This window comes from Colias croceus, chromosome 13 (assembly GCF_905220415.1).
Source record: "Colias croceus chromosome 13, ilColCroc2.1".
Taxonomy (NCBI): Eukaryota; Metazoa; Arthropoda; class Insecta; order Lepidoptera; family Pieridae; genus Colias; species Colias croceus.
Genome location: NC_059549.1, coordinates 6,613,981 through 6,641,706, shown reverse-complemented (window position 1 = coordinate 6,641,706; position 27,726 = coordinate 6,613,981). Strand labels below are relative to the sequence as shown.

The 27,726-nt window shown below is 32.6% G+C and overlaps 2 protein-coding genes across 8 annotated transcripts; one reads left to right on the top strand and one right to left on the bottom strand.

The window, feature by feature from the left end:
• The first annotated feature begins 42 nt into the window (after positions 1-42).
• Positions 43-8,943, top strand: LOC123696899 (proteoglycan 4-like). Of its 7 annotated transcripts, none has more exons than XM_045643288.1 (9): positions 43-60; positions 841-1,805; positions 1,985-2,100; positions 2,748-2,911; positions 3,484-3,657; positions 4,736-4,842; positions 5,114-5,296; positions 8,019-8,145; positions 8,637-8,943. In XM_045643288.1, exons 1-9 carry the CDS (start codon positions 54-56, stop codon positions 8,723-8,725), a joined length of 1,932 nt encoding a protein of 643 aa, XP_045499244.1. In that variant the 5' UTR covers positions 43-53; the 3' UTR covers positions 8,726-8,943. The 7 variants fall into 7 exon arrangements, with proteins under 7 accessions (XP_045499244.1, XP_045499243.1, XP_045499245.1 ...); XM_045643287.1 differs by having other exon boundaries at positions 51-160; positions 823-1,805; XM_045643289.1 differs by having other exon boundaries at positions 60-160.
• Positions 8,944-13,848: 4,905 nt separating this feature from the next.
• LOC123696783 (potassium channel subfamily K member 1-like) lies at positions 13,849-27,445 on the bottom strand. The gene is made up of 5 exons (XM_045643147.1): positions 26,715-27,445; positions 17,492-17,632; positions 15,647-15,856; positions 14,762-14,950; positions 13,849-14,507 (listed from the first exon to the last, which is right to left on the bottom strand). The coding sequence occupies exons 1-5, from the start codon at positions 27,070-27,072 to the stop codon at positions 14,206-14,208; spliced, it is 1,200 nt and encodes a 399-aa protein (XP_045499103.1). The 5' UTR covers positions 27,073-27,445; the 3' UTR covers positions 13,849-14,205.
• Between the last annotated feature and the right edge of the window lie 281 nt (positions 27,446-27,726).

Here is a 27,726-nt window from a genome sequence, read left to right as displayed (position 1 = left end):
AAACTTGACTCTCTCTAGTATTTGATTGGAGAGTGGTAAGAAGAAGGTGGCGCATGCGCTGTAAGCCGACGCCATCTCTAAATTACTGTGCTTATTACTTGTTGAGAAATTTCAATGATTTAAGATTTTACTTACCTATGCTAATTTATATTAAAAAGTGGTAATGATGGAATTACTTATTTGTGACTGAGTGCAAGTGTTTTTAATAAGTGTTTACCAACTTAAATGAGAGAACGCTGAAGGCGGGTATCGGTGTTGCGGAAGTTCTTAGATATAGGAACGCATATTTTTTACGACTATTTCCATTACGATCGTTACACATCGTTTTCGGACGTCTTTTAACATTTTATTTTTGAGTGACGACTTGTCATAGATATTGCTCCGCCTAAAAACAGTTTTTAGGACTAGTGATAGAAAAAGCGGGCAGTTACTTTGGCGTTCTTGCGCGCGTACCGCCTATACATAGACAACTTGTGTTATGTATGAAATATGAATTATTGTTTTGGGTCAAAGACATCTCAGTGTGTTAACCTGTGTCAACAACAGTGAAACCGCGGTCTTTAATGTTTTAACTTAGTAACGTGAGGAGCTTTTGATCTTTTACTGAAATGAACTCGGCGTTAAAGCCAGTCCTACCACAGCCGGGGGTACCGCAGCCGGGGGGTCAGGCTAGTCCCGCCAAAGCTAATGTGGCTAACGCTAACCACGCGGTTGGCTTACCTCAAGGCGCACAAAATTCCCTCCATCATGGTACTAATAATCTTGTAGGTCAAAATTTGACCCATCACATACCTAACACACCACCGTTGCCCGCCCACGCAGTACCGTCAATGGCGCCAGTTACAGCAAATATGGCTCAAATGGCTCAAAACATGAGCCACCATGGCAATTTATCTCATGTAACACAAAACTCTGTAACACCAACAAATGTGGCGGCAAGCCCTAGTAAAAGTGCAAGTACAAGTGCTCCAACTCCATTAAGCTTAGTACAAGATAAAGCAAATGCATCACAACCACTAGCATTAACCAGGACACCAGAAAAGAAAGAACCAGACTCTACAGCACAGGCAAATGGTACAATTGATTCTCCTAAATCAGGGACAAGCGCACCAGCTAATTTAAAGCCTCAGAATCCTGAGGTAAACAAAGATAAACAGGATATAGCTAAGACTTCACCTAGTACACCAAAACCACCTGAAAAACCTGCAAGTGCTCCGAGCACGCCACAAAAAGCAGACACTTCAACTCCTGTATCTCAAGGAGATGGTCCTGCACAACCAAAAGTAGCCACAGCAAATGAACCACCAGAAAAATCACCATCTAAACCTATAGAACTCAAACCAGCTCAAACAGCAGATGTTGCACCCACACAAAGTGACAGTAAACCTGTACCAGAGTCAGCTAATGAAAATCCAAGTCCTGTTATACCACCACAACCACAGAAAGAAGTAGTACCAACTGAGAATCCAAAGCCTGAACCAATAAAGACGGAAGAAAACGGAGACAGTAGAGATGTCGCACAAAGTTCTGAAGATAAACCTGTAGAACAAAAAGATAAAGCAGAAACACCAAAACCTGAAGAAGTTAAAGTGCAAAAAGAAGAAAAACCTGAAGAGAAATCAGAAGTAAAAACTCCAGCTAAGGCTGAATCTAAAGTATCAACAAAATCAACATTAAAATTAGCTACAGTCACTCCTCCCATGAGAAAAAGAAGGCAAATTTCAGAAAAAACTGAGTCTACACCAGCAAAGAAGTCAAATGAGGAGTCAACACCTGATACAAAATCAAAAAGAAATCGAACCAAGGTAAATAATCAATAAAGATAACATAAAAAAATAGTCCTATAATATTTTTGATAAACTTTTTTACCAAGGGCTGAAATCTGAGTGAAAATTTCTGCTTCAGCTTTCTCTTTGACTATTACTTAATAAGACAAGGAAAGTCTTTGGAAAAATATATTCATAATAAATTCCCACAATTTCAGGTGCAACTATACCAATCACCAACTCCTGAAATAGCGATGGCTACAAAGTTATCTGCTTCTGCTGGTAGATCTACACCAACAAAACAAAATGACGATAAATTGATTGTCTTTTATAAGTGAGTATAGATTTTACCAATTGAAACTATGTTTTAGGTCATATAATTATATTGCTATCACAACTCCTCAATTATAATTGCTTAAAAAGTTGATAATGATTGAATTTTGAATACAAACATAACTTTTCTTTGAATACATTATTGTGATGTCATCTTAATTTATAGTTTAAATGTATTAGACTTTTTTTATATATATAAATGTATGAAATAAACATAAAAACAAAGTTGCTAGTAAATAATATTTATATGAATTTGTGTTACTGATTGATATCTTATCTTACATCTATAATATAAAAATGAATCGCAAAATGTGTTGGTAAGCGCATAACTCGAGAACGGCTGAACCGATTTCTATAATTCTTTTTTTATTATATTCCTTAAAGTACGAGGATGGTTTTTATGTAGAGAAAACCTAAATATGTACCACGGGCGAAGCCGGGGCGGACCGCTAGTATTATATAAAATGTTACAAACAAAATATGCAAGTGTTAAGTTACCGTAAATAAATAAAAAGAACTTATTCCAACTTTTCTTTATTTAGCCTAATATCTGAAATAGGAAATATAATGCTTCTTTTTCTTCTTATTTTGAATTTATTTGGTTGAAATTGTAAATTGTAACTGATTATTTTAATTTGTTTTTCATAGGAATGAATACTTGGCTGTCCGAAATGCAGAGGGTGGTTTCTATGTATGCCAAGCTTTACAAAATGTGTACCGCACCACTCGCAAGATCAAAATTCGTTGGCTTTCGCAAGATAAAGCAGACCCCACTGGAGAGACATACAAACCTGATTTCTATGATGTCACAGGTGGGATACAGTTTTATTATTATTAGTATCTATGTGAAACAAAACATAATGGTATGTTGGGACTTAGAATATACTACAGAAATAGGAAATGGGTATTATAATTACATTTCTATAAAGCTTGTCAGAAATAGTAAATATTAAGTATCTACAATTTTGATTAATTTACTTCTATAACATGCATCATATTAAATTAAATGAACTTCATTAAGCAATTATAATATACATAATATAATTGCATTCTAATTTGCCTTCTTATCTCTTATGCACACATGGTAACAATTACTTGATATTAGGATCTTTGAATGTTTATTATAAAAAAGAGTGTGTGTACTTATGTACACGCGTTAGAAGTTAGACTTCTTTGGCGTATGGAAAAAATACTAGAATATACCACTTGAACATAGTTATCAATTTTCATACCACCTAGAACTAACTTCATGCTGTTAAATTTAGGTGTCGGTGTGCGCGCGCATCGTAAAAATTCACTCTCATCATCATTCTCCATCGCGCCAAAAGAAGTATAACATCAACAATTTTTGTTATTGACACGCAACTCTAAATTCGTATTCCAGACATGGAGTGCGTGCTAACGACGCTGTCGCTGACGCGGTCCGCGAGCGGCGGCGGCGCGTGGCTGCTGCGGCCGGCCGAGCAGGCGCGCGCCACGTCCATCCTGCAGCGGGCCCTGCGCGCCGAGCAGAGCGGCGCCAACTGCCTGCAGCTCACTGAGGAGCATCCCGATGGACGTGAGTACACGCACACACGCATGCGCACACGTGTATACAGGCGCGTTCACACACACATCAAAGCCGATTCAAAGGTAGACACACACTGACATTAACGCGTGTAGGAACGCACCTGTATACATGTGTGCGTATACGTGTATACAGGCGCGTTCACACACACAGATTCAGAGATAGGCACCCACAATCCACACTGATATATTGTACGCGAAGCATCGTATACATCATACGCATACGTGTACGGACGCACTCATGTATACAGGCGCGTTCATACACACATGAAAGCAGATTCAAAGATAAGTACCCGTACGCGTAGGAGCGTACATGCGTACACGTGTACGAATACACATATTATAAACATGCGGGTTCAGACACACATAAAGAGGTTAAGAGGGACACCCACAATGTCTTATTAACGCGTGTAGAAATCACACGCACACGTAAACACGAGTACACACACGCACAAGAAAATTGCATTTGACACTATACAAGATAAATTTTATTCATAATATATTTTATTCGTCTATAATATTTTCGTGACAAGTTCATAGACCCTAACACAGCAGGAAAGGTACAAAAGTAGACAAGTACTCTGGATATTGAATGTTTAAATATTCACACAACAACTACATACCATACTGTAGCATTTCTACATTCATAAGTTTCAAAAATCATTTTCATTTACATATTAGTAATTTTTGTTTGTGTGTGTGTGTGTGTTGCCTTGTTAACCGACTTCATATTGCTTACATTGTTAACATATCTTGAATTGCTTATAATTTTTTTGCATGACTGCGAAAAAATGCGGTACTAGAGAGAAATGACTTACCTTAAAATTACCCACTTTCTCAAGAATTCTCAAATAGTATCACATTTTTTTAACAGCTTAGCTGAATTTATGTTTGTGTGAGAATTGCATGTTGCGTACTTACCACTGAAACAAACTGCTTTTCATTTCATAACCTCATCGCATCCTATCCATAAGATTTTAATAATTTCACTATTACTACACGTCTTCATCATTTCAATCACAAAAGACGTCAGCATGGTGAATAGTGAAATATTTAAATCTGTTTGTCAGTGGATCTCTCGCTGTACACAGACGAGTCGCAACTGGACAAAAAGTCAAGGAAACGGACCAGCTCCAAGTCTTCGCCGCGGGGAAAAGACGACGACAATGATACTTCAGTAAGTCGTTATTTTAATTTTGAATATAAATTCTAAAAACACTGTTTTTTGTGTATGTGTGTTTGTAAATAATAGCTAAAACAAACATATTCTATATTTTACGATTAAAGTTAATTGTAAAATATATTTCGAATTTCATCATGTTATTTTGTAGTTCTTTTTTTCATATCAACCCAAAATCTAAACAGAAATTAATACATATTTGACAGACTTCAAATAAGTGTTACATTACAAATTTCATACAGATATTTAACAAAAAATAAAATTCCAGAAGGAAGAATCGACGCCAAGCAAAAAGGCGCGAACGACGCCAAAGCGCAGTCCGCGCTCCGCGAAAAAGTCGAAATCGCCGAAAACAGGCAAAGTGGCCGCAAACAAAGCGAAATCATCAGGTAGTTCGCCCATAGCGGCGGTCACAAGCAAGGTAGGCATAGTACGGCGGATTTATAGAAATGTACGTACTGCTCTCATCTCACTTACATACATTGTGGATTTGTTGCGGGGTCAGCACTTTAAATGCAGTATTTTAAGTTTTTTTTTTCTTTTTTTGAAAATTTGTTTTTTTTTTTCCTTATTTTTTTTTTTTGTTCTATAACTGAGTATATAATATTATGTAGCTAACAATATTGTTATATTATGCATTAATATTCGGTCATTTTTTTTTATTAATAAAGACGTAATTGAAAACAAGAAAAGTTTGTTCAAATATATAATGAGTTTAACAAGTAAAAGATTTATATAAGCATGCCGTGTTAAAGTGGTGACCCCAGTGTGTGTATGTGTGTCTGTGCCAGCCCGTACGTACGGTTTGAATGTGCGTTACGATGGGCTACGTCTGTTTAGATATTTTTTATTGTTTTTTTTTTTTTGTTTATTACATACTTGTAATTATTTTATTGGAAAATTGTTGTATATTTAAACATTGAAAAGTTATTTATTTAAATGTTGTTGAATGTTTTATATTAGTGTTTATGAAATTTGTGAATTTGGTTGTAAAAACGGAGTAATAGTGTAAACTATTAAAGCAATTTTGGTCCATAATTTTTTGTTCTAAAAAAATATTATTATTATTAATTAAATTTTCCTAAAGATTTGATATGAGTATCAATTCTAAACAGACGTTGGCACAGAGTTGTATGAATACAAATTTTAGTATGAAAATAGACATAAGAATGTGTAAACGAGTGAATGTTATGTCGAAATTAATTGATGCAAATGTTGCATGTTATAGTTATATGCGGTCCAACTTTTCAAGAATATTATTTTGATTGGGGTCAAGGTATTATTTAGTTTTCTTTTTATTATTTTTTTATGACGTCACATATCATTGCATTTTTTTATTTTCGAATTTGTGTTAGTCTCTGGACAATGTTTTTTTTCTTTGTTTGAATATATTATTATCATGGTCAAACACATAATCAAATGATAGATGCTCATTATTTTCATATGTTGAAAGTTATTTTCCTTAATAATTATTTCTATAGGTTCATAGGAATGATAGCTTCAACAACTAAACTCTAACATAACTAAATAAAATCATTCATGAGTCATTACCCATCCGCCATGCTTGCTTTGTGTTCTATTTGGTGTTCTTAATTTTATAATTATTTAATTTTCATGACCTCTAATTGTATATGATGTTTATTTAAATGCATGTATGTTAAGCATGTATTTATTTAAATGTGATCACTTTGTTGAAGGCATATTTAGCTGATTATTCTTTTATTTTATATTTTATAAATGTTAATTTGATTAAAAGAAATGTGTCTTTGACAAAGATTAGGATAATTAATGTGTTTGAAGAAATAGTGTCAATGGAAGTCAAATAAAAATGTATATTTGCAATAGATAGGTAAACCATACAATTGGATGTACAGTACTCCCAAACTAATAATGCGCATAGAAAAATTCGTCACTGTTCGGCAACTGTCATATTCCCCGAGCCTCCGAAGATGATAATATGTATATAGAGTGGTTAAATGTATTTTCTTCATACATAGTTTATTAGAATTATGAGTTTTATTGTGATTTTATGGTAAAAGAGATAAGTAACGAAATTTGTTTCGATAATTCAATGTAAGTTAATAGCGAGGATAAGACACACGATTGCGGATATATATTTGTTGTATTGATTTACTCGGAAAATTCTATACTTTATAGAACTATTAAAGTGTCTTACTGAAGCTGGCGTAATGATGGATGTATGGAAGGTAAAATAAGACAAAGTTTATATTTAAAAAAAATATTTTCAAACACTGGTTTACATTTAAATTGTAGAAATTTAATAATTAAAATCTCAGTCCAAAGGATTTACAGAATCAGGGATTATCTCTATTCCTGATATCGTAGAATGATCAGAACTTTCATTATGCCCTTATTAATTTTCATTTTCCCCACTGCTATCTGCCGCCTGTGTAAATAATCATTTTATCGGAAAATTCAACTTTGAAACAAAACTAAGAAGGGTATGTAACAGCAGCTCTATATAACTCCATACAGATATAATACGTGTGGCCACCACCAATATATAAAGACGACTGACGGATTTTTGAATTTTTTGACTGACAGGCTACCGTCACCTATCGCCTGAATTGTTTTCGATTGTGTATGACTCTGAATTGACTCCTATTTCTTTTGAACAAGGTGCAAGATGCAAGTGCATTGTTTAGGGCACTTACGATTCAATGATTCGGGGTGATTCGGGTGTTTCTAGAAATACGATAATTAGCGAAGATCTGCATGCGCATTATTAATTTTGGAATATATTTTTAAATATTTTCCAGAAATATAATACTTGTAGAACTATCTCTTGTGTTCAACAGATTTATGTTGAAACAGATAAAAAATTCCTGCAAAAATTATATGACTTATTAATTCAACATTGACCACCTGCACCGTAACGATACACTATTATATACACGATATTTGGCTTCCGTTTCTCTAATTCTTCCCTCACTATAACAAATATGTATCACTCTTTGACGTTCGTCGACTTTTTAATAGGAAACTTGTGTCATCCTAAAACGATTCTTTGAGAAAAAAACTATTAATACGGATAAAACGTACCGGACATTACTCAAAGCGTCAAAGAGTGACCATGTAACATGAATATGTGTGTATTCCATATACTATAGTTATTAAAAAAGCGGTTTTCGTAAACATAACGATATCCACAGACGGCAACGGCGGTGACGGAGAAAGCAACGGACAAAAAGAAAAACACACCGGCCAAGAAGACGCCGACCAAACCGGCCAAGGTTGAAACGCCGACGTCTACGCGCAAGGGACGGAGAGCGGTTAAAGGTTAGTTTATTTATTAGTCTATGCTAATACGTAGTATATTATTATTAGTCTGTGCTAATATTATAAAGCTGATGTTTGTTTATTTATATGAACGCGCTAATCTCAGGTATTACTGGTTCGATTTGAACAATGTTAGATAGCCCATTTATCGAGGAACGCTATAGGATAGGCTATAGTAAAAGAGCAACTATGGAGTTTATTGCCGGTTCTTCTTAGTAGATACTGCTTTCCCAATCGGTGGTAAATGTTAAAAATATGTAATTTAACGTTTCAAAAGTGCTTCTTGAAGAAGTCTAATTGAATATAATATCATTGAATATATAAAATGATTTTATCGAGCTTTCTGACAAAACAACGCCTTGTGTATAATGGATAACATTGATAAAATACCTTTAAATATTCGAGTCTAATACCTGAATTGATGTTTCTAGATTTTTTAATTTGTCCTCATGCAACGAAACACGTAAAATGATAAAATATTTAATTTGCAGAAACAAAAAGCTCTCCCATAGTCCCGACCCCGTCCACATCGACGGGCAAGACGACTCGCACGCCGCGAAAGCCGCCCTCGAAGAAATAATACACACAGACATACCGACACACGTTATATGTAAGCTAACGGTTTTGTCAAATTGAGGGACTATGGAATGTAAAGATATTGCAACGTGCCTATTGCATTGAGATATACATATGGAGACGACACCGCCTACATCACTTATGTTCCGCTCAACATACGCCATATGGCGTAACTGCACCCTCATTTTTTATTTGTTTTAAAGTGAAATGCATCAAATATGCCTTCGTGTGTGTTACGATATTGCACAAATAATACGGAAAAGTGCAAAGGAATAACTTTCATCGGTAAGTACCTAACTAGATAATAATTTTTAAAACTTAGTTAGAGCAAAAGTATGGCGCACAGATTTTGTACGTGGTGTCTCCTCCATACGTAGTACTATTATCTCAATGGCCTATTGTTAATTAGTTTGGTAATGAAATGATTTTAAATGAAGATACATTAATTCAGTGTACGTGCGGTACGGGAGCGCGTTTTATGCGCTCGCGCGGCCACGTGAAATTATAGCGTTTTTATTATTGACATATTGTCAATATTAAATATATCTTTGGCCTAATTGCTAAAGTTTTTCCCGATGATTACACGTTTAATGTACAATTAATTATCATTTACAGAATTACCGATGAATTTCGATAGTTGAATTTAATCTTTATATGCATGTGAATAGAATATAAAAAGTGAAAACGTTTATACTTTAAATATTCGATATATTTTTTTAAACAATTTCAGTTTTGTCGTTTGCACCACATTTCTCTCCATTTGACAAAACCAAAAATGTGTTTTCATATGAATGAAAATATTTATATTGAGTTAGCATAATGTAGTTTTTATTAATTGACTTATTTACCGGGAAACGTCAGAATTTGTATTTGTTGCGACCATTTTTGGTTATGACGTCATAATATAGTTATTGTAAGTTTCCAAAACTGACACGCCTCTTTATTGTAAAACATTTTAAATGACCATTCATGTCTTTATTGTATTTGATTTGTTAAATTTAATGGACTAATTTTGGTTTTATTTTTGTGAGACTCCAAACAAGGTTTAAAAGTTTATCGCTCAAAAAATGAGATTACTTTCAAAGAAACTCAATTCTATAGTACGCCTCTAATAATAGAACCAAATACCACGTAAAATGAAATATTTTCGCACTAGACATATCATATACGTAGCCTCTCATAAAGCGATAGACTGTTCGATTCTATAGAAAATGTAATACTGTTCTTGGCGCGAGTTACATGAATTAAAAAACAGATGTACATTGTTGTACTTTAAATTTTACTCAATATGAATTCTTTAAATGTTTTAAAAGTACAATAGTTTCAATTTAGATCGTAATAGTTTGAATAGATAGATTGATATTACATAGGATACACAATCAGAGCTTTTATAAGCAATATTCAAGTACACGCCACAATTTTCGTCAATTTACATGCAATTATGTAATTTTTTAAACGCACAGTTCAATTAACGATGTAGGCTGTGTTAGTTGCAAGGTCTATGAACAAAACTTTATTGTTTTTTTCTTTTAAATCACTAAATGTATCACAATCTTTCATTTCATTTCTTTCTTTATAATTACATTTTGGAAGAATTAGTTCATAGGATGTTTAGTTTACGGAATAACCAACGTTGTAAATAAAATTAACAAAAAATATCATATAGTAATGTCCGCGCCGATTGAAGAGTGGCTCCGTGAATATATGCAGTAAAGTTTTATAAATTGAGCCATCGTATTTAATTGGCGGAACATTATGTATCGAGGTATTTTTACCTCAAAGCGTTGAGCAATAGCTAATTAAGTTATTTTAGGATTAACTAATTATTATATAAATTCTAAACTTTTTAGAGTATTCGATTTATTGCGACACAAATTGTATATTAGTACAAAATATCGGCGAGTGCGTTATTGATAAATTTTTGGATGTTATTATTATATGACCTTAATTTACAATCACACTATTTTGTGCAAATAAAAGTTGAAAAACAATCGAAATCTGGACCAAACGTAACGTAGTGAGGTAAGTGTACAATTTGATGCCAAATGTTGAAACACTGCCTCGGATCTTTATATGAATTTATCACCTGAAAGTCTCAAAAGGCAATTTATTCGATGTTTCCTTTTTCTCTTTTAAGTAAAATTATCAAATATACTAATATAATTTTATTTTGTGGAAATGTTATGGCGTACTGGTTGATGAAGATGACGAATGAGTTGAAATAGTCATAATTTCTAATTTTAAGGAGAGAAAATTATGAAAAACGAGATTTATATGCAATCAACTCAATTGTCAACTTCGTCGACATAAATAGTATGTAAATAATTACATCACTGGCACAATATTGTTACGAATGTACTAATACATTTATAGTTTTTTTATTTGTTTTCGATGTATGGGTGACCTTATTGTTGCAACGAGCTCAGTGTGAGCGTGTGTGTGTGAATCATTAGTAAATGTAAGTACCTAAATGTAGGTGGTATTTTATTATTAAATAGAAATAAGATGGAATAAGATTAGTTATAGGTATATTATTGCGTGTGAATTTTCTGTTTTAAGTTAGAGCGAATAACTGGCCCTCTGGTACAATAGATGTAAAACATAAATTTAGCGTTTTATACAAAATAAAGATATCAGACGAAGAGTACTATTGTAACAGAAAGTCCACAAAATTTCTATGCAATTCAGAAATAAATATAAATAATTTAAGAAATGCGTTGTTTCATTTTTCTATTAAATTGTCTTACCATACATGGGCAATGGTCAATATTAAACATTTATTTTATCAAATCTTCATTTTGTAATTATCTGGTCTTAAGTAACCGATATAAATTGCATTATCTTCAAAAATATATTTTCTCATAAGCCCTTGAGATGAGCGAATAGTTTATCATTTGCATTTATTTTAATTTGATTAATAAATTACATTGTATTATAGCTTACTAGATTTCCGCCCGCGGCTTCGCCCGCGTTTGCAAAGGAAAACCCGCATAGTTCCCGTTCCCGTGGGATTTCCGGGGTAAAAATTATCCTATGTGTTAATCCAAGTTACCCTCTATATGTGTTCTCTATATTTCATTGTAATCGGTTCAGTAGTTTTTACGTGAAAGAGTTACAAACATCCATACATCCATACTTACAAACTTTCGCCTTTATAATATATATTAGATATTAGATAGATTGGAGCCACTCTTGGATAGAACTATAACTTGAACTATAAAACACTTTCACACACTTTCTTAAATTTTTATCATTTTAATTTTTCATTCTTTACTTATCTTTTGTCAGTCGTTTCTTGACTGTATCAAATTTAAGATGACAAAAGCAAAGAATCTATATTATTCTGATTTAAGGTGAGCGCACACTTATACGAGCCCAACGAGTCAAAGTCAAATAGACCTCGCACGGAAAGCGAAAGAATTGACCGCGCTGAAGAAATGCTCCGTCGTACACAAATAATAAAAGGAATATGATGAATGACGTCATCCGAAATAATCTAGGATACCCAGAATACTCTAAGGTACGGTGGATTCCACGTGGGCAAGTGTTCAGATTTCATATACTTACCTACGTAAAGAATTTCAAAATTTGTTCCATTGGCCTCGTTCGATGCGTTCGGACAAGTTTTTCGTTTACCTTTAATTAAAATACTAATAGGGGATAAAAAATAAAAAACACGCTGCTACTATATAAATGTTTATTTCAGATAAATCTCGGATACAGTTTTCTTTCTATTAATGCGGTTATCCATTGAAGGCATTTTGTGAGTCAACATCTATAACAGCTACAGTCTATGGCTACTTATCAAAATATTATATACTACTACGTCTTACGTTGTGTTTTTTCGACAAACTACAGTGACATAAATATAAATACATAGACGAAAATTACTAAGTAATTTATAATAACAGTAAATATTTCCTTTTTACACTCGTGCTTTTGTAAGTCCATCGATTCTAGTTACGAGTCAAAGAAAAGATTGCCTTTACATTTTAATATTATGTAGATAGTTTATTCAATGAATATCAAGCTTTTCTCCTTTAAATTTTTATTCGTTCATCTACCCAAAGAGGGCGAGACAGTGACCGTAACATTCAAAATCTAAATTTGACTTGTTGACAATAGTTGATTATTACGTATTTAAAAAACTGTATCTGTTGTGTTAAATTCAATGTTTTTACGCATAAGTTCATATAAATTCGTTAATTCTGTGCATTTTAAATATATTTCTCTAGTTTCATGTTTAAAAAAATATATATTGAATAGAATAAAATAAATATATTTTTCATAAGTATACAATGCCTCTAATAACAACTTTTCCATATAGATTCTATTAGGTATTTTGTATGCATAGTATCATTTTTGTAGGTAATGTAAACATTTGCTATTGTCAATGTTTTATTCTTTAAAATCTAAAAAATAACGGAAAGGATAATCACAGCCGTAGTTAAAAATTAAGAGGCTAGGAAAATATAATGTTTTGTAAAGTACATAATGAAATCAAAATTAACGATAATAAATAATTATATATTGCAACATTAAAAATATGTAATATGTACCTAGTGAGTAATTGTAGTGTGTACTGTGTTATGTAGGTATACATATTTGTTATTTTGAGTAGTTTTATTCTAGCAATTAACAGAGTTTGGATCATTTTAAAATTTATTTCGTCGAAAAGTAAACTTTTTTAAAAAGTGTTGATATGCATTTTTTTTTACTTGTGGAAGGAAGTTATGTATTTTCAAGTAGGTATTTATCAGGAGAAGCATTCAAACTCTCATTAGAAAAGTGCAAAATTTTATAAATTTCGTCAGTCTTACTAAGAATTTCTAAATCTATTTTTGCGGATTTAATAAGAATTCTGATTTTAATAATATAGTGGGGACGGTAATATAAACAAGTATATTATGACATTATAATAATAAAATTTGAAAATCTCAATTGATAATTTATACTTTTGGGATTGTCTAAATATTTTCGTTTTATTTAATAAAATATAGGTGGAAGTAAGTACATATATATTTAGACGGTACCTACGTTTTCAAGTATGCTAAAATATTTTGTAAATAGGTTACTTAACTACACATATTAGATAGACACTGATATATTATAAATACTCTCTTTTTCAAGTCAGTTAGTATTTTACCATGTTTTTTTATATAACTTAACGTTAAGTCATATCCACGATAAAATTTTTATGTTATGTTGTTATGTTAGTACCTACATGTATTAGTATTATATTAAATATTTATGTTTTTCTCTCATACATCAAAAATACCACAATATCTACATTAAATCAAGCATAAAACTCACAAAATACTTAAACTAAAGAAATTCAGTGAGCAAAATATTCACATCGCGTCTAGTCTAATATTTGTTGACGGCCGCCTTTATCGATCCTTTAATAGTGGATACAATGACGTAAGAATAAATTATGAGTCGCGCAAGGTTTTCAGAATAAGTCGGTCTATTGTTGGATAGAATTTACTGGACTCTTAGGTCTCTAGCATGTACTGGCGTGGTGTCCTCGGGGCTTGGGCTATCATCCAAATGTGGCCTGATGTGTACAACGGAACGGCGTTGGTCATGGTGGTTGTAGTCGTCCCTCATCATAAGTCCCCCGATACCGTACCCAGGGCAAATCCCTCCAGAACCACTTAAACGCATCTTCTCCGGATCATCGTCGAGTTTCATCGAAGAAAACACGCTGCTGAGATTCAGCTGAGGTATATCGTAGAAGACAGTCAGAGTCAGCATGAGGAACGTGAGACCCAGTAATAAGTAAACTGAAACGAAATCACAAATAATTCCAATAAGCTACCATATCTCCAAAAAGATAACAATTTAAATGAAACATCTGTTTGTGATCACGTAAAAGGAGAAAATCTGTTATCGGAATGTCGTCGCTCGACCTAGGTCGAATTGATACAAACTACTCCAATTTAATCAATAATGGATTCGTCTTTGGTTTACTTTGGTAAATGAAAGGTAAATGTAATAAATGTTGGTTTAACAAAATCTAATAAAAACATCAACTTACACGTCGTAGCAACTTTGTAGAGGGGTCTATACATCTGATCAGGGGAGTCTCCCGGGATGTAATCACCAAGGCCAATGGTTGTGAGCGAGATGAAGCAGTAGTAGAACGAGTCCAAGTAGTCCCATTCCGGCTCGATTGCAGAAAACACCCCCGCCGGTATCACCAGAAAGAATATCACGAGCATCAGCACTAAAAACATATAATTAGTTTAGTTTTATTAAATTAAAGGAAATAATGTTATATAAATTAACTACCCCTAAAACTGATTTCTAAAAAGTTTAGAAAAGAAAAGTTTAGTTAAGAATAATTAACATGAAAATCTTTATTCTTCATTCGTATAAATGTTTTGCAGATGATCGATCTACCGCTTTCTAGGTAGAAAGCGTTAGAAAACTCGTCTATCATCATGGTTTATAGTTTATACAAAATCTTTAGAAATTTTCATGTGTTATAAAGAGGAATTTTATTAAAACTGTATACGGACTCGGTAACAGTAGCTTGTGATTTGTGAACATTATTAAGTTCGTAGTAAATATGAAGGACCTTCCAATATATTATAAAACGGGCTATTTGCGCATAGGAATATAGACTCAAGGTTTATAAATTGTAGGTATATATAATATTACTAAGCAATTCTGACTTAACAGTTGTTAATAATTATAAATATTACATAATTCAAGAGGTATGTGACTTGCAAATCTAACAATAACTTGATATATAATTCCTTGAAATAGAGAGGACCAAAATATACCTAGGCTTGGCTTTAGGCTTATTGCATATTTCATCATAAGAATTATGAAGAAAGTACCGGAAATTTTTGTTAATAAATCTTACCCTAATCTAATTTTTGATAATCTGAAAAACAATCTAACTTGTATAACTTACCGATAATCGAAAGATGCACAAGCCGTATAGTGAATGGTCGATACAGGTGACCCAGCGAGCTATTGAGCGCCCTCAGCAAGGAGGTCGCTGGGAGCAGCAGACGTTCCACCAGAGCAGACAGCAGTACCAGAGTCAGGGGGATTCCAAGCAAAGCGTACGCCATACAGAACATTTTGCCTGGTTTCGATAGTGGTGTTACGTGACCATAACCTGTTAATGATTGAGAAAATTTAGTAACAATATCAGGCATAGGTATGTATTAAAATATTCGTAACATTATGTTTATCAATTTATATTATAATGCCGTGATGTAATAATAGACAGGCTGGACCATGGCTGGACAAAATTCCACGTGTATCCGATCCCAAAAAATGGACGGTAACAATATAAGTAAATAAGAGCAAAAAACTTTTGTAGAGTAAACCTTTTTTGGGTTCTTATCAGAAGATTGAAGAATATGAATATCATTCAAATATTGTAAAGCAAGATTACCTACCCCGAATAAAGTATTCTGGAATTTCAATGCGAATTTCTGATATAGCTACAAATAGATTTACTATTAGAATATATCACACTGATCTGTAGATACATACCTACATTACCTACCCTATCAGAAGCTAAAGAAAAATATACACTTGAATGTATCGAAATTTCGCATATTGTATTTCCAAAATAGTATCGAAAAGGTATTTCGATTTAAAATTCATCCCTCAGAAGGGCGGGACGTCGATCTCTATTACGCCAACAAACTTACCCGCTTATTTCATTTGAATTATTGATCCTCATACACAGAAAATAGCTCTAATAAAATATTCATACGGCGACATTATTGTCAAACATCGGAATATTCATCCATATTGAATATTATATATCTACCTACCGCCTACGTGCCATTTAGTTACAAGGATAAGAAATATAATAATACTAGCGATCCGCCCCGGCTTCGCCCGCGGTACATGTTTATGTTTTCTTTGATACGTACTCCTCGTACTTCAAGGAATATTATAAAAAAAGAATTATCGAAATAGGTCCAACACTCAACAGTTCACGCGTATAGATTATGTAGGTATGTAGTTTATAATAATTATAAAGTACCTAATGTATTGGTATATACGAGTAGTAATCTTTATTAAATTAGTGTTTAACATAATATAGCATTCAATGAAATGTATCGACTTTGGAGTTTGGATATAGCCACAGATCACAGAAACTAAAGGATCTATATATATATAGCTATATATATAAACTAAAGGATCTATATATGGATATAGCTATAAGATATAAACACCTTTGGTAAATCAAGTGTATAAATAGCATAACTTAGTCCAAATTTCTGTAATGGGTTAGCATGTCGCCTGGAAATTCGAATGACGTCGAGACCCCAGACATTTATGTACAATACAGCTATCTATATTTAGATTTACTATAAGAAATAACTAATTACACTAGTCACTAATTAATTATTTAGCAATTTACTACCTACAAAATTATATAGGTAGTAAAATTACATAAACTAAATATTCATGAGAGCAAAGGTACGTTTACGGTATAATAATTGCAGTTTTAAATTAAATGCCAATTATTTATTTTTACAAGTAATAGATTTTTCGACGCTTTTAAAATACGTTACATAACAGACGTTTAAAAAATAGTGGTTACCTATTTACGTACTTGACTTTGAGTTCGCTAGCTGCAAAGCTTTCGCAAGCTCAGTTTCATCTTTTATCTTTTACGTAATGTCTTGAATTTCTTAATTCAGAATTTGTTTTTTAATTTTGATCTGTAATCTGTGTCCAATAATGCCGGAAAAATTTTTCTAGAAATTGAATTGTTAAACGTCCTTACCAATAGTAGTGACGACAGTGGATGCAAAGAAGAGCGATTGACCAAAAGTCCAATTGGGGCCCGCACTGACATTTCTAGAACCTGATACTCCTTGGTTGCTGGCAGTTATCACCACGTCCAGGAGTGCCTCTAGATCAGCATCTATAAAAATATAAAACAATTAATTATATTCCATTAATTTTTAATATCGCTAGTTTCATAGGCATGTTTGAAATTTGGATGGGAGCAAACGAGGTGAACGGAATTGGACTTTACAGTTTACACAGGTGATTTATAACGTCGCAAGTGACAATGTTCAACCATGCGAAGTCAAAGCGTAGGTGTCTGGTAGGAATAAGCGATACCTAGCTGTTAAAATAAAGCTCATGTATAAAAAAGTAACGTTATTTATTTTAACTTCATTCATCATGAGTGTCGCATAAAAATTCATTTAAACATAAGCCAAGACATGTCGTGACCGCAGTAAGGGCGAAGTGCTATGGGTCTTTGCCCTCATATTAAAGGGAGGTGCCTGTGGTAAATAAACATGACTTTACCCGAGACACTTTCATTTGAGCGCGGGTAATGAAAACTTATTATAATTACATATGAGTGTAAGTATATTATGTAGATTGTAGGTGGGTATAAATTCCAACAACATTATCTTTTACTTTGTCTCTCTAACTTTTACTCTAAAGTATTATCACGTACTTGTCTATAAATAAACAACAACATGTCTTCTCTAACTTAAGTTCGTAAATTATGTCTAAATATAACCTTAAATTTTAATTTTACTTTATAAGTTAATGTAAAATTGTAAAAATTCCAATTATTAAGTATTTACCACATTTCTATTGAATGATAAAAAAACATGAGGGTGCTCCACATGTGCACGAGTACAACATTATAAAGATTTTAATTACTAGGTACTTTTCAGTTCATATGAAAGCGGTAGGAGGTAGGAGATCTCGACACATATGACGTAGTGTTTGCATTATTCATAGAGCACTCGTCCCTGTAAATGGTTTTTGATGCAACGCAATATCGCTCTAATTGCATTTTCAACAACCTAGATAAGTTGGTAAGAACATTTTATACGATGAAATATACCTAATGTAGTAGTTTTCATGTTATCAGCGAAATGTGCGGCGAATTATATATCGGGATCAGGACAATAAACGTGTAAAAATATATATTTTTAATTTATTCGATAAGTATTATAGGTAAATGACCAGCTCCAATAATGATAAAAGCCTACCTACACATTTTTTAAATGTAGATAATATATACCTACGTATATTCATCTATAATTTTATGGGGTTCAGTACGCCTTCTTAAAATTAAAATAGTCCTTTCTAAAATCAATCTTCCTCTATAATCCTCTCTTTTTCAACATACCTACTTACCAACGCAATAAAAGGATAACAGTGAGTCAACAAAATCAACGTAATTCATTATTTTGATATACTTACATATAGAGTCTGGATTATGTTAGGTCTAATTGAAATGGGTCAGCTGCCCAAGACCCGGCGCGCGTTCTGGGATTAATTAAATATGAATTAGGTGTAAAACTGTAAACGATTCTTTCCGAGTAAAATCAATTTTTTATTCATTCATATTATTTGACAATTTTTCCATGTAGTTTATATACCTAACCACGTTTTAATGGAATACTAATTATTTTTTAATTACATTATTGAGTTTTAAATTGGTGACTAGATTTTGTTTTATATAACGGCTATTTTTGCTGATGAATAAGTAAAATTCATACACTCAATAATGTCAATAATGTATAACATAATTTATCATCTCGGGAATATAGAGAAGGATTGAAAAATGGTAGGATTATAAAATACTTATGTATGACTGGACAGCCCTATTTCTACAACATTTGCATTCTATATATATTGAATGTGCACAGGTCAACGGTTTCATATAAAAAATACCACCTATTTTGTCGTAAAATCGATTTTACAGCTAGGTATATACTTTATGCCAGTTACGCTCATAAAGCAGTGAAGAACCAATAAAGAGCTTTTTTAACTTGTTATTTTTTATGTCTTTTCTGTCTGTCAGCTATATTTTAAATGAACGATACATGAATTAGACTTTGAGGATTGAGTAATGCTTACTCTATCGATATGCATTTAAAGTCAACATGAGCGCCTGATAGTAGTTAGGTAGATGATATCTCTTTGATAAGAGTTGTTTGACAGTGTGTAAACAAATGTAATAGTAATTATATATTTTTTAATTGATTAATGTTCACGTGATCGACTAATGGTAATTTAACACCCTTATTAACACCTAATAAAATATTCTTTAATCGGAAGCATGCAAACACGACATGCGAACTTCAAAGAACATACTTATTTATTTCCGTATAAATTTATAAATTCTATACCTACTATTTTCCAGGATAAGGAAAATCGAAACTACTGTTATTGCAATCAATTACGTCAATAAACATATCGTGTCATATTTATCAGATCACGCGGTATTATTTACAAAGGAACGCAATCAAAAGGGTGATAGCCTTTACTCTTACTAGGGGTATGTGTTCTTAAATCATTGTAGATACATACATATATTACTATATTTACTAGTTGTATTATGTATATGTATACTACTAGATCATTATGTTGTTAACTTAAGCATATACATATGCATACTTATAAGATTACGCTACTTACCTACACGTATTATCATGGATAACACATTATTATCAAGGAATATATGTGTTACGACTTAAGATATGTAAACTCGGCGCTGATCTATCGTTATAAAATTATAGTTATCTAAAGCTAAAACTAATTTTGTGATAATTGTACAATTTTATTTCGACTTTTTGTTTAAGTTTTAATTTAGATCGAAATAAAATGATTCTTAGGTAGGTAGTTTTAATGATCTTTAAGTAAACTAAATTGTCTCGTCTAAAATTTGATCTTCTCTTAATAATGTCGACATACGTATAGTTACCAGTTTAATGTAATACAAATAAAATTAAAAATCTTCCCTTTCACTACCAAAGATCTGGTCACATCTCATTAAAAACTATTATGTGTTGTAAGAACATAGTATATAAATGTATGTATGTAAAATGCCTTTTCAGAAAGTTGAAAGTAGTACGTTTTAGTAACGTATCTTGTCAGTAGTTACCTACCTACATATTAGGTAAAAGCTTTACTTTCAAAACTGTAGTTCTTGGTACATATTGAGAGACCTATATTGAAACCAGTTATGCATATCGTTGTAAAATATAGTTGACGAAAATTGATCGCTTTTTGATCCAAAATAAGAGTAAAAGTGAACGCAATGTTTCACAACAATTGCCTCAAGTCAATAATTTTATTAATAATCTGTGGACTACAAAGAATTTAAATTAAATAGTTTAATTCTTTTACTTTACTTTTTACTTTTACTCTTAACTATTTATACCAAGAAACTCAATTAACCTAATTTAAAGTTAGTCATGCTTAGGTATTCTGTCGGAATAATAAGAAGGAACCTATTAATTAATTGTGGAACTGCACTGTAATCTTAGACGATCCCGCCCCCATATTAGCTGATTTACAAGTTACAACACGATTTGACGTAGTGGAAGATTATATATTGATATAAACATATTTATTATTATCAAATGATATAGATTAATAACATACTGATAAGAATGTGCGTGTTACACTCTGTTCGTCATCACACTGTAAGAACAATAATAAATAATGATGTTTCTTTTATCTAATTACCATCAGAGGAATGCATGCGATTGCAATCACTTAGCTCTTCTTTGGTGATTGAGTATTATTTGAGCGACTCATTTTTAGGGTTCCGTACCGAAAGGGTAAAACGGGACCCTATTACTGAAACTTCGTTGTCTGCCTGTATGTCTAGGCTGTATCTCATAAACCGTGATAGCTAGAAAGCAGAAATTTTCACAAATGATGTATTTCCGTTGCCGCTATAACAACAACAAATACTAAAAATTAAACAAATATACATATTAAGGGGGGTTCCCTTAATACGGAACCCTTAGTGCGCGAGTCCGACTCGCACTTGGCCGGTTTTATTTTATAAACTTATAGCAAATCAACGCTACAAAATTGGGAGAGTAAATTGTCATGCCCACTTTATTCATATTTGGCATCTGATACTGTAATAGGATAGCCCTATTATGCAGTTAATTTTATCACCACAAATTGCTCCTTTGTAATATCGTCATACAATATATAACATGTCGGTGTGAGTAGCTCAGAGGGCAGAGCAATAACGTAAAATATATAGGGGTCAACGGTCCACTTTAGCTCACTCGATATATCTTTGATCGTGTGGGGTCAAATGAACTACGATTTTGTGTAGAATAACACAAGGAAGTAAGTGCTTCAATCTAGGTGTCACATACATAACGATGCCTGCGGTCAATTAAAGCTTTATGAATTATGATTGCCAGTGTTACTAGTTGACCTACTATAAAAGTACCCTACATATTACTTTAACTATCATGTTTTAGAATCTCTGTTCGATCGATGAATGTTGAGTTGATTGAGTGATTATAAGGGTAATATTAGTTAAGAATTTATTCTATTGAAACAATTGAAATTTCTTTTGTATTAAAATAAAACAGAGTGACACACTGATTACTCTGTTTGTTTTATTTTTTTTTTAATATTAGGTATATTCCAATTCTAAACTTCTAAATTAGATTTTTGTCTGCTACTATAATAAAAACTGTTCCTTAGCAAACAATTGTGAGACGTTGCCGAATAGTTTGATTGACATTTTGATGAATATTGAATTCCTTACTTACCTAAATATTTTTTGTGTATCTCAAAATTTCACGAAAGTGTAAAATTCTTGTGTTCGGCATACATTCATTTCAAAGTGTCATCGTCCGTAACAGATATATAGGTATTATATTGACATCACTTGACATACAATATCCGAGACAATTGGCGAGATCATTACAATATAGGGGGCGTTAAATAAGATTTATGAATCGATATCTACTTATACCCACGATAAAACTGATACAATTAAATTATATAAGCAAAGTTTAATGGAACGGTAATATTGTGGTAAGTAATATGTTGTAATTAATAGCGGAATGTACCGACATGACACTAATTAGTACTATCAGGGCAATAAAATAATAAATAATGGTCATCGGTCGCTGCCTGCATTGACTGCGTCCACGTGATCTTGGTAGTCTTTCATATAATTTAAATCTAGAAGTTCCTAGCATTTTTTTGGTAAGGCATTATGCCAGTTTGTCGACTGTCGATTGTATTACAAAAATATTAATCGTGATAATATAATTATCTTGCGGTAGAATCTTCCACACCGACAGCGAAGACTGATATAATTATATAACGAACGGGCCACGGCCGGGCCCCTTCCCCGGGATGCATTAGCGTTCCTCAAAAAAAGAGAGTTAGAATGTAGATTATTATTTGTGAAAGTTCAGTAGTGCTTAAAGTTCTTTCTATGTTACTATGTGTTAAACCTATGTGTTGTGCCTATTTTAAAGAATTAATTTATCCCCATTGGGTTTTTTCTATTTAAGACACTTGAAAATAGTTCTGACAGTTTTGATGGGATTCTCTTTACAAAGACAATGTAAGCGAATCTTTCCTTTCATAATTACGATACGAAGCACTACGAAGTTTCTCTTCATAGCTGTCATGTAGGGTCATTGCGCCTGTTCGCGTCCACTTAGTGCAGTTGGAAAGTTTGAAGGAGAAAATAAAAATGTTTCAGAACAAATTTCAACACAAAATTTATGTAACATGTTCGTTACATAGTCTATTTTAAGATTTACTTTCAATTGTGTTGGAAATATCATGTGGTTTTTATTTATCTAGACAAATAGCAGAATTAGGCGTTTTACCCAGTTCGCGTCCAAAAATTCCAGTTTGCGTCCACCCGTGGACCAGTTCGCGTCCACCAGCTTAGAAAAGGAATAAAGAGTGTATTGGGTGATATTTTATCAGATAAATGCAAATAAAAATTAGATTTTAATAAATTATTTATTTACGAATATAGTTATTTAATAAAAACCGGCCAAATGCGAGTGGGACTCGCACACTGAGGATTCCGTATTATCCTGTTTTTTTCATATGTTTTAACTGTAAATGATTATTTTTTCAATGTTTCCCTTATTTGTGCTATAAGACGTTGCTTCGTACCAAACTTCAAGTGGCTGTATTCACGTTAAGTACCCTGTAGGTTTTGATTCCCTTGCAAATGTCGAAATTTGCGAAAATTTTCAGCATAAACCGCTGTATCTTTTGATTGCTTTGGCTTCTAAGTTTGATTTTTTCACTGCTTCAAGGGATCGTAGATTTGAGTATTCAATATAAATTTCAGCTTTATACCTCCACGCGTTACTGAGAAAAAGGGTTTTGACAGAAAGACAGACCAGCAGACGGACATACAGACGGACGGATATCAAAGTAAAAAATAGCATAAAAATTTGCTAATTTTTAATGTGGTCTTAGTCAAAAATTTACAATCTATTTTAAATTACATATTTTAACAAACAATTCATTGCTACGTAATGAAAAACAATGTGGACGCAATATGTTCTATTGTTATGCACTAAGGGTTATAGTTTGCGCCCACCGTGGACGCAAAATGGAAGTTTTACAAATTCGGTGTAGTAATTCGCGTCCACCTTATTTTTGCTATTAATTGTAAAAGAAATAAGTTGATTTATAATCCATACTATTCCATGTTTTGTTAGCAAAGTAAAGAAACAGTTACATATTCAAAAATTCACATTTATCAATAAGATACTTACCGTCAAGCGCGACGCTGCGCACTATTCTTTTTCTCAAAATCCCGCGCGTTTTAGCTCTCTCGTTTAATAGCCTAAATTAAATAATTTTTTTTAATAGGATAGGCGGTCCGCAGGCATATTTTGAATATGTGTGCATGTCTCTTATACATTGAGGTATTATCGAAAATTTTTCTTATTACAATTTTACTTAAAGTACACTTATTTTCGTGAATTTTCTAAAATATGTCCGCAAAATGGACGCGAATAGGCAGGTGGACGCGAACAGGCGCAATTACCCTACATCTTCAACATTCAAACAACATGAGAAATCCATTTCAAAAGAAATCTTCCATTACTTACAATTGAAAGGCATTCTATCGAATAATAACGTTTTGAGAAGGGTCCGTGATTCTGACACACCTGACTTCCAAACTCAATTTTCTGTTCAAAGTTATTTCATTCTTAAGTTATTATTGGGAACCTACATTCTCCATTCTCGACTTAACTTATCGAAATGGCATTAAATGGTTCCTTTAGATATTATCTCGGATTTGATTTTTAAGCTATTGCATAGCTTCTATCGCGGGCCTTGAGCGCGGGGACCGAATCGAGAAATTCCGTAACGAAAAAACCTCACACTCCCCACTCCGACGGGCACGGACGTGTGGCTTGAAGGCATGCTATGCAATAGCTTTACCGAGGCAGTCCCCGAGTGCCACACGTCTTTTTTAGATTTAGAGATAGAGACATACTTAGGAGAATATTTTTCGAGAAGTCAAGCACCAGCAAATAATATTTTTACTAACGTACCCAATAACATAATAAATTTAATACTAATCTAGACAAAATATTATTCATTCTATTTGTACTTATTTATGCGATCACCTTCCTCATTTTATGGCATGCTATAGGCTGTGGCACTAGTTTCTAGTTTTTGTTGCAAGATCATTAAAAACCGGTTAAATGACCCACGCTGTGTGTTGTCTTGTCTATTTCATGTCTATTTAGAATTATTTAAAATTGACGGTGATATTGTGGACTCAGTTTTAAAATATTTATTTTAAAAACAATTGTAAACTGTATTACCATAGCAAAAGAAAAAAAAAACAATCATTTTATATGCTTTTATAAATAGGTAAATGAAAGAATGTGGTTAACATATTGTAATTTTTCAATTTATATCGAGCGTCAAGTCAAGTCTTGGACGCATAGACAAGGACGATGTTCCACGTTATAAAACTGGTTGCGCTGTACCTTTGAAACAGGTTTATAATAATCTATAAAAATTATCATCGTGTTTTATTCTATAGCCACATCTATAGCATTTATTAACATTAAGATATTTTCAAGAACTAGAAATAGGTATATTAGGTATGGAATATGGAACCATATTTACTTTGGAAATTATATACTTTTTCCTTAATTGCTTGAAATTCTAATAATACCTACCTAACTACCAACATAATATTACGTTAGAGAAGAGAACCAGGCACGATCATTACATTCCCAACTCTATAAAAAATAAACCTTTATCTGCAGACCCTCACCTGGAACCCTAGTAAATAAAAGACTGTTATTTGTGAGGAGCACCCAGGTAAAATATGTTTTTTACCGTACAGCTTTTTAACTTTTAAGCAGATAGAAAGCTCGCGTTCTAAACCAGTGACTTAGAAATTCTTATATAAACTTCCCTGATGCACGACTGTGCATCTTAATCTATGTAGTCCTATGTAGTCACATAGCATGAATATAATAAACGTAGGTAGTTGTTGAATTAAAAATATTTCCACGTAGGTACCTATTCGATAGACGAATATAATTGAGATTGAATCGTCTTATTTATTAGGTTTGATCTTATCAGTTCTTCGTCTCTCTAATAATATTTTAAATTATTCACGATAATGCTAATAATGATTATCTCTCTGATATTAAAATATTAATTTTCGGGTCATCAATGTTCATTTATTTTCTATTATGAGAAATAATGAGAATGATATATATTAAAACTGAAAAAAAAAACTTTTTTCAATAGGTACCTATATTAAAGATTTAATAATATGTAATGTGCCTACCAGTAATTTTTTCCCGATTTTAGAGCTAATAATAAGCTTCTAAGCTATACAAAGCTGATGCTGTTTATTGTATATTTTTTTTTAATTAATAGGTAGTTAGGTGCCTAACTAATAAAAATAATAACGATCAAAAGTCATTAAAACACTTTTTATAGCAGCTGTAAATCTGTAAATATAAAAGAATGTTAAAAATATATATTCGAAATATAAAAACGACGCGACGTTTCTAAATTCACAATAATTACCAAGCGTGTGACGGGTATCATTTTGTTATGAAAGCTAATTAAAACTTTCCTTTTCTAGTTCGTTTAATTTTGTTTTCTTTTTGCCGGTAACATAATAAATAGTAGTAGTTTTCACTTAGGTTAATTTGAATATCTTTTATCTAAGTCCTTACCCAAAACAGTTGGATTTTTCAGCATAAAATCTTGCTTCGCACGGATAACTTCCAATCTTATTTGATTTTCCATCGGCGTCTCTAATGCTGAAAACACTAGTGCTCCAGACAAAAGGTATGTTGCGTAGAACATTACATAAATCAGCAATAGACACGCGAATCTAGCTTTCCCAAAAATTCTCGATGTTGCGAAAAGCGGCTGGAACGGTGGATGTTCTTCTTCATACAAAATCTCCCTTTTCACAATCATTTTCTTCTGGTATGGGAATACTTGGCTGTGCACGGTCATATCGTCATCACTTCTTGCAGAGCTCATACTCCCATAGGAATGGATTCTCGTATACTTTGGCTTATCCATCTTTGTTATCGTACTTCTAAATTGCAACCGCAACTAAGTCGACTCACAAATGTCCGAAATAATGTCACAAAAATGTCCAAAACATAAGTAAAATACACTGAATTAACACGAAATTATATAATCTTTTTCAAATTAAGACACGTCAACATACACTTTTTCTAATGTCCGTTACATGAGAAAAACTCGTAACGGCTGTAGCTACGGTCAACTGTATTTGAAGAATCTTTTGGGATGATTCGATTCGAAAAACAACGAACAGGGTTTATATGCTGTGCGAATTACTTTGGGCGTCATCTTGATACATTTTAAAATGACGAAATGAAAAATCTAATTATCGTTTATACGAAACGACGTTAACGTCCGTTATACACCACGTCCGATAACTGAATGAAGCGAAACTGACAAAAAGCGTAAACTACTAATGACATGAGGGATTGCGCACGCGCATTCTTCAATTATTATTGCTTTCTGAGATATCTATTAAAAACTATTTAACAAAAATAAATATAGAAAATATATGAAATACCAGTTACTATTTATTAACTATAAAATTTATAGTAAATTTACGAAATAATAAAATAATTGTTTCAGAATTTAAAGAAATAGTTATAGGTATGTACCTATACGCAGATTATAGACTAAATAGCTAGGAAA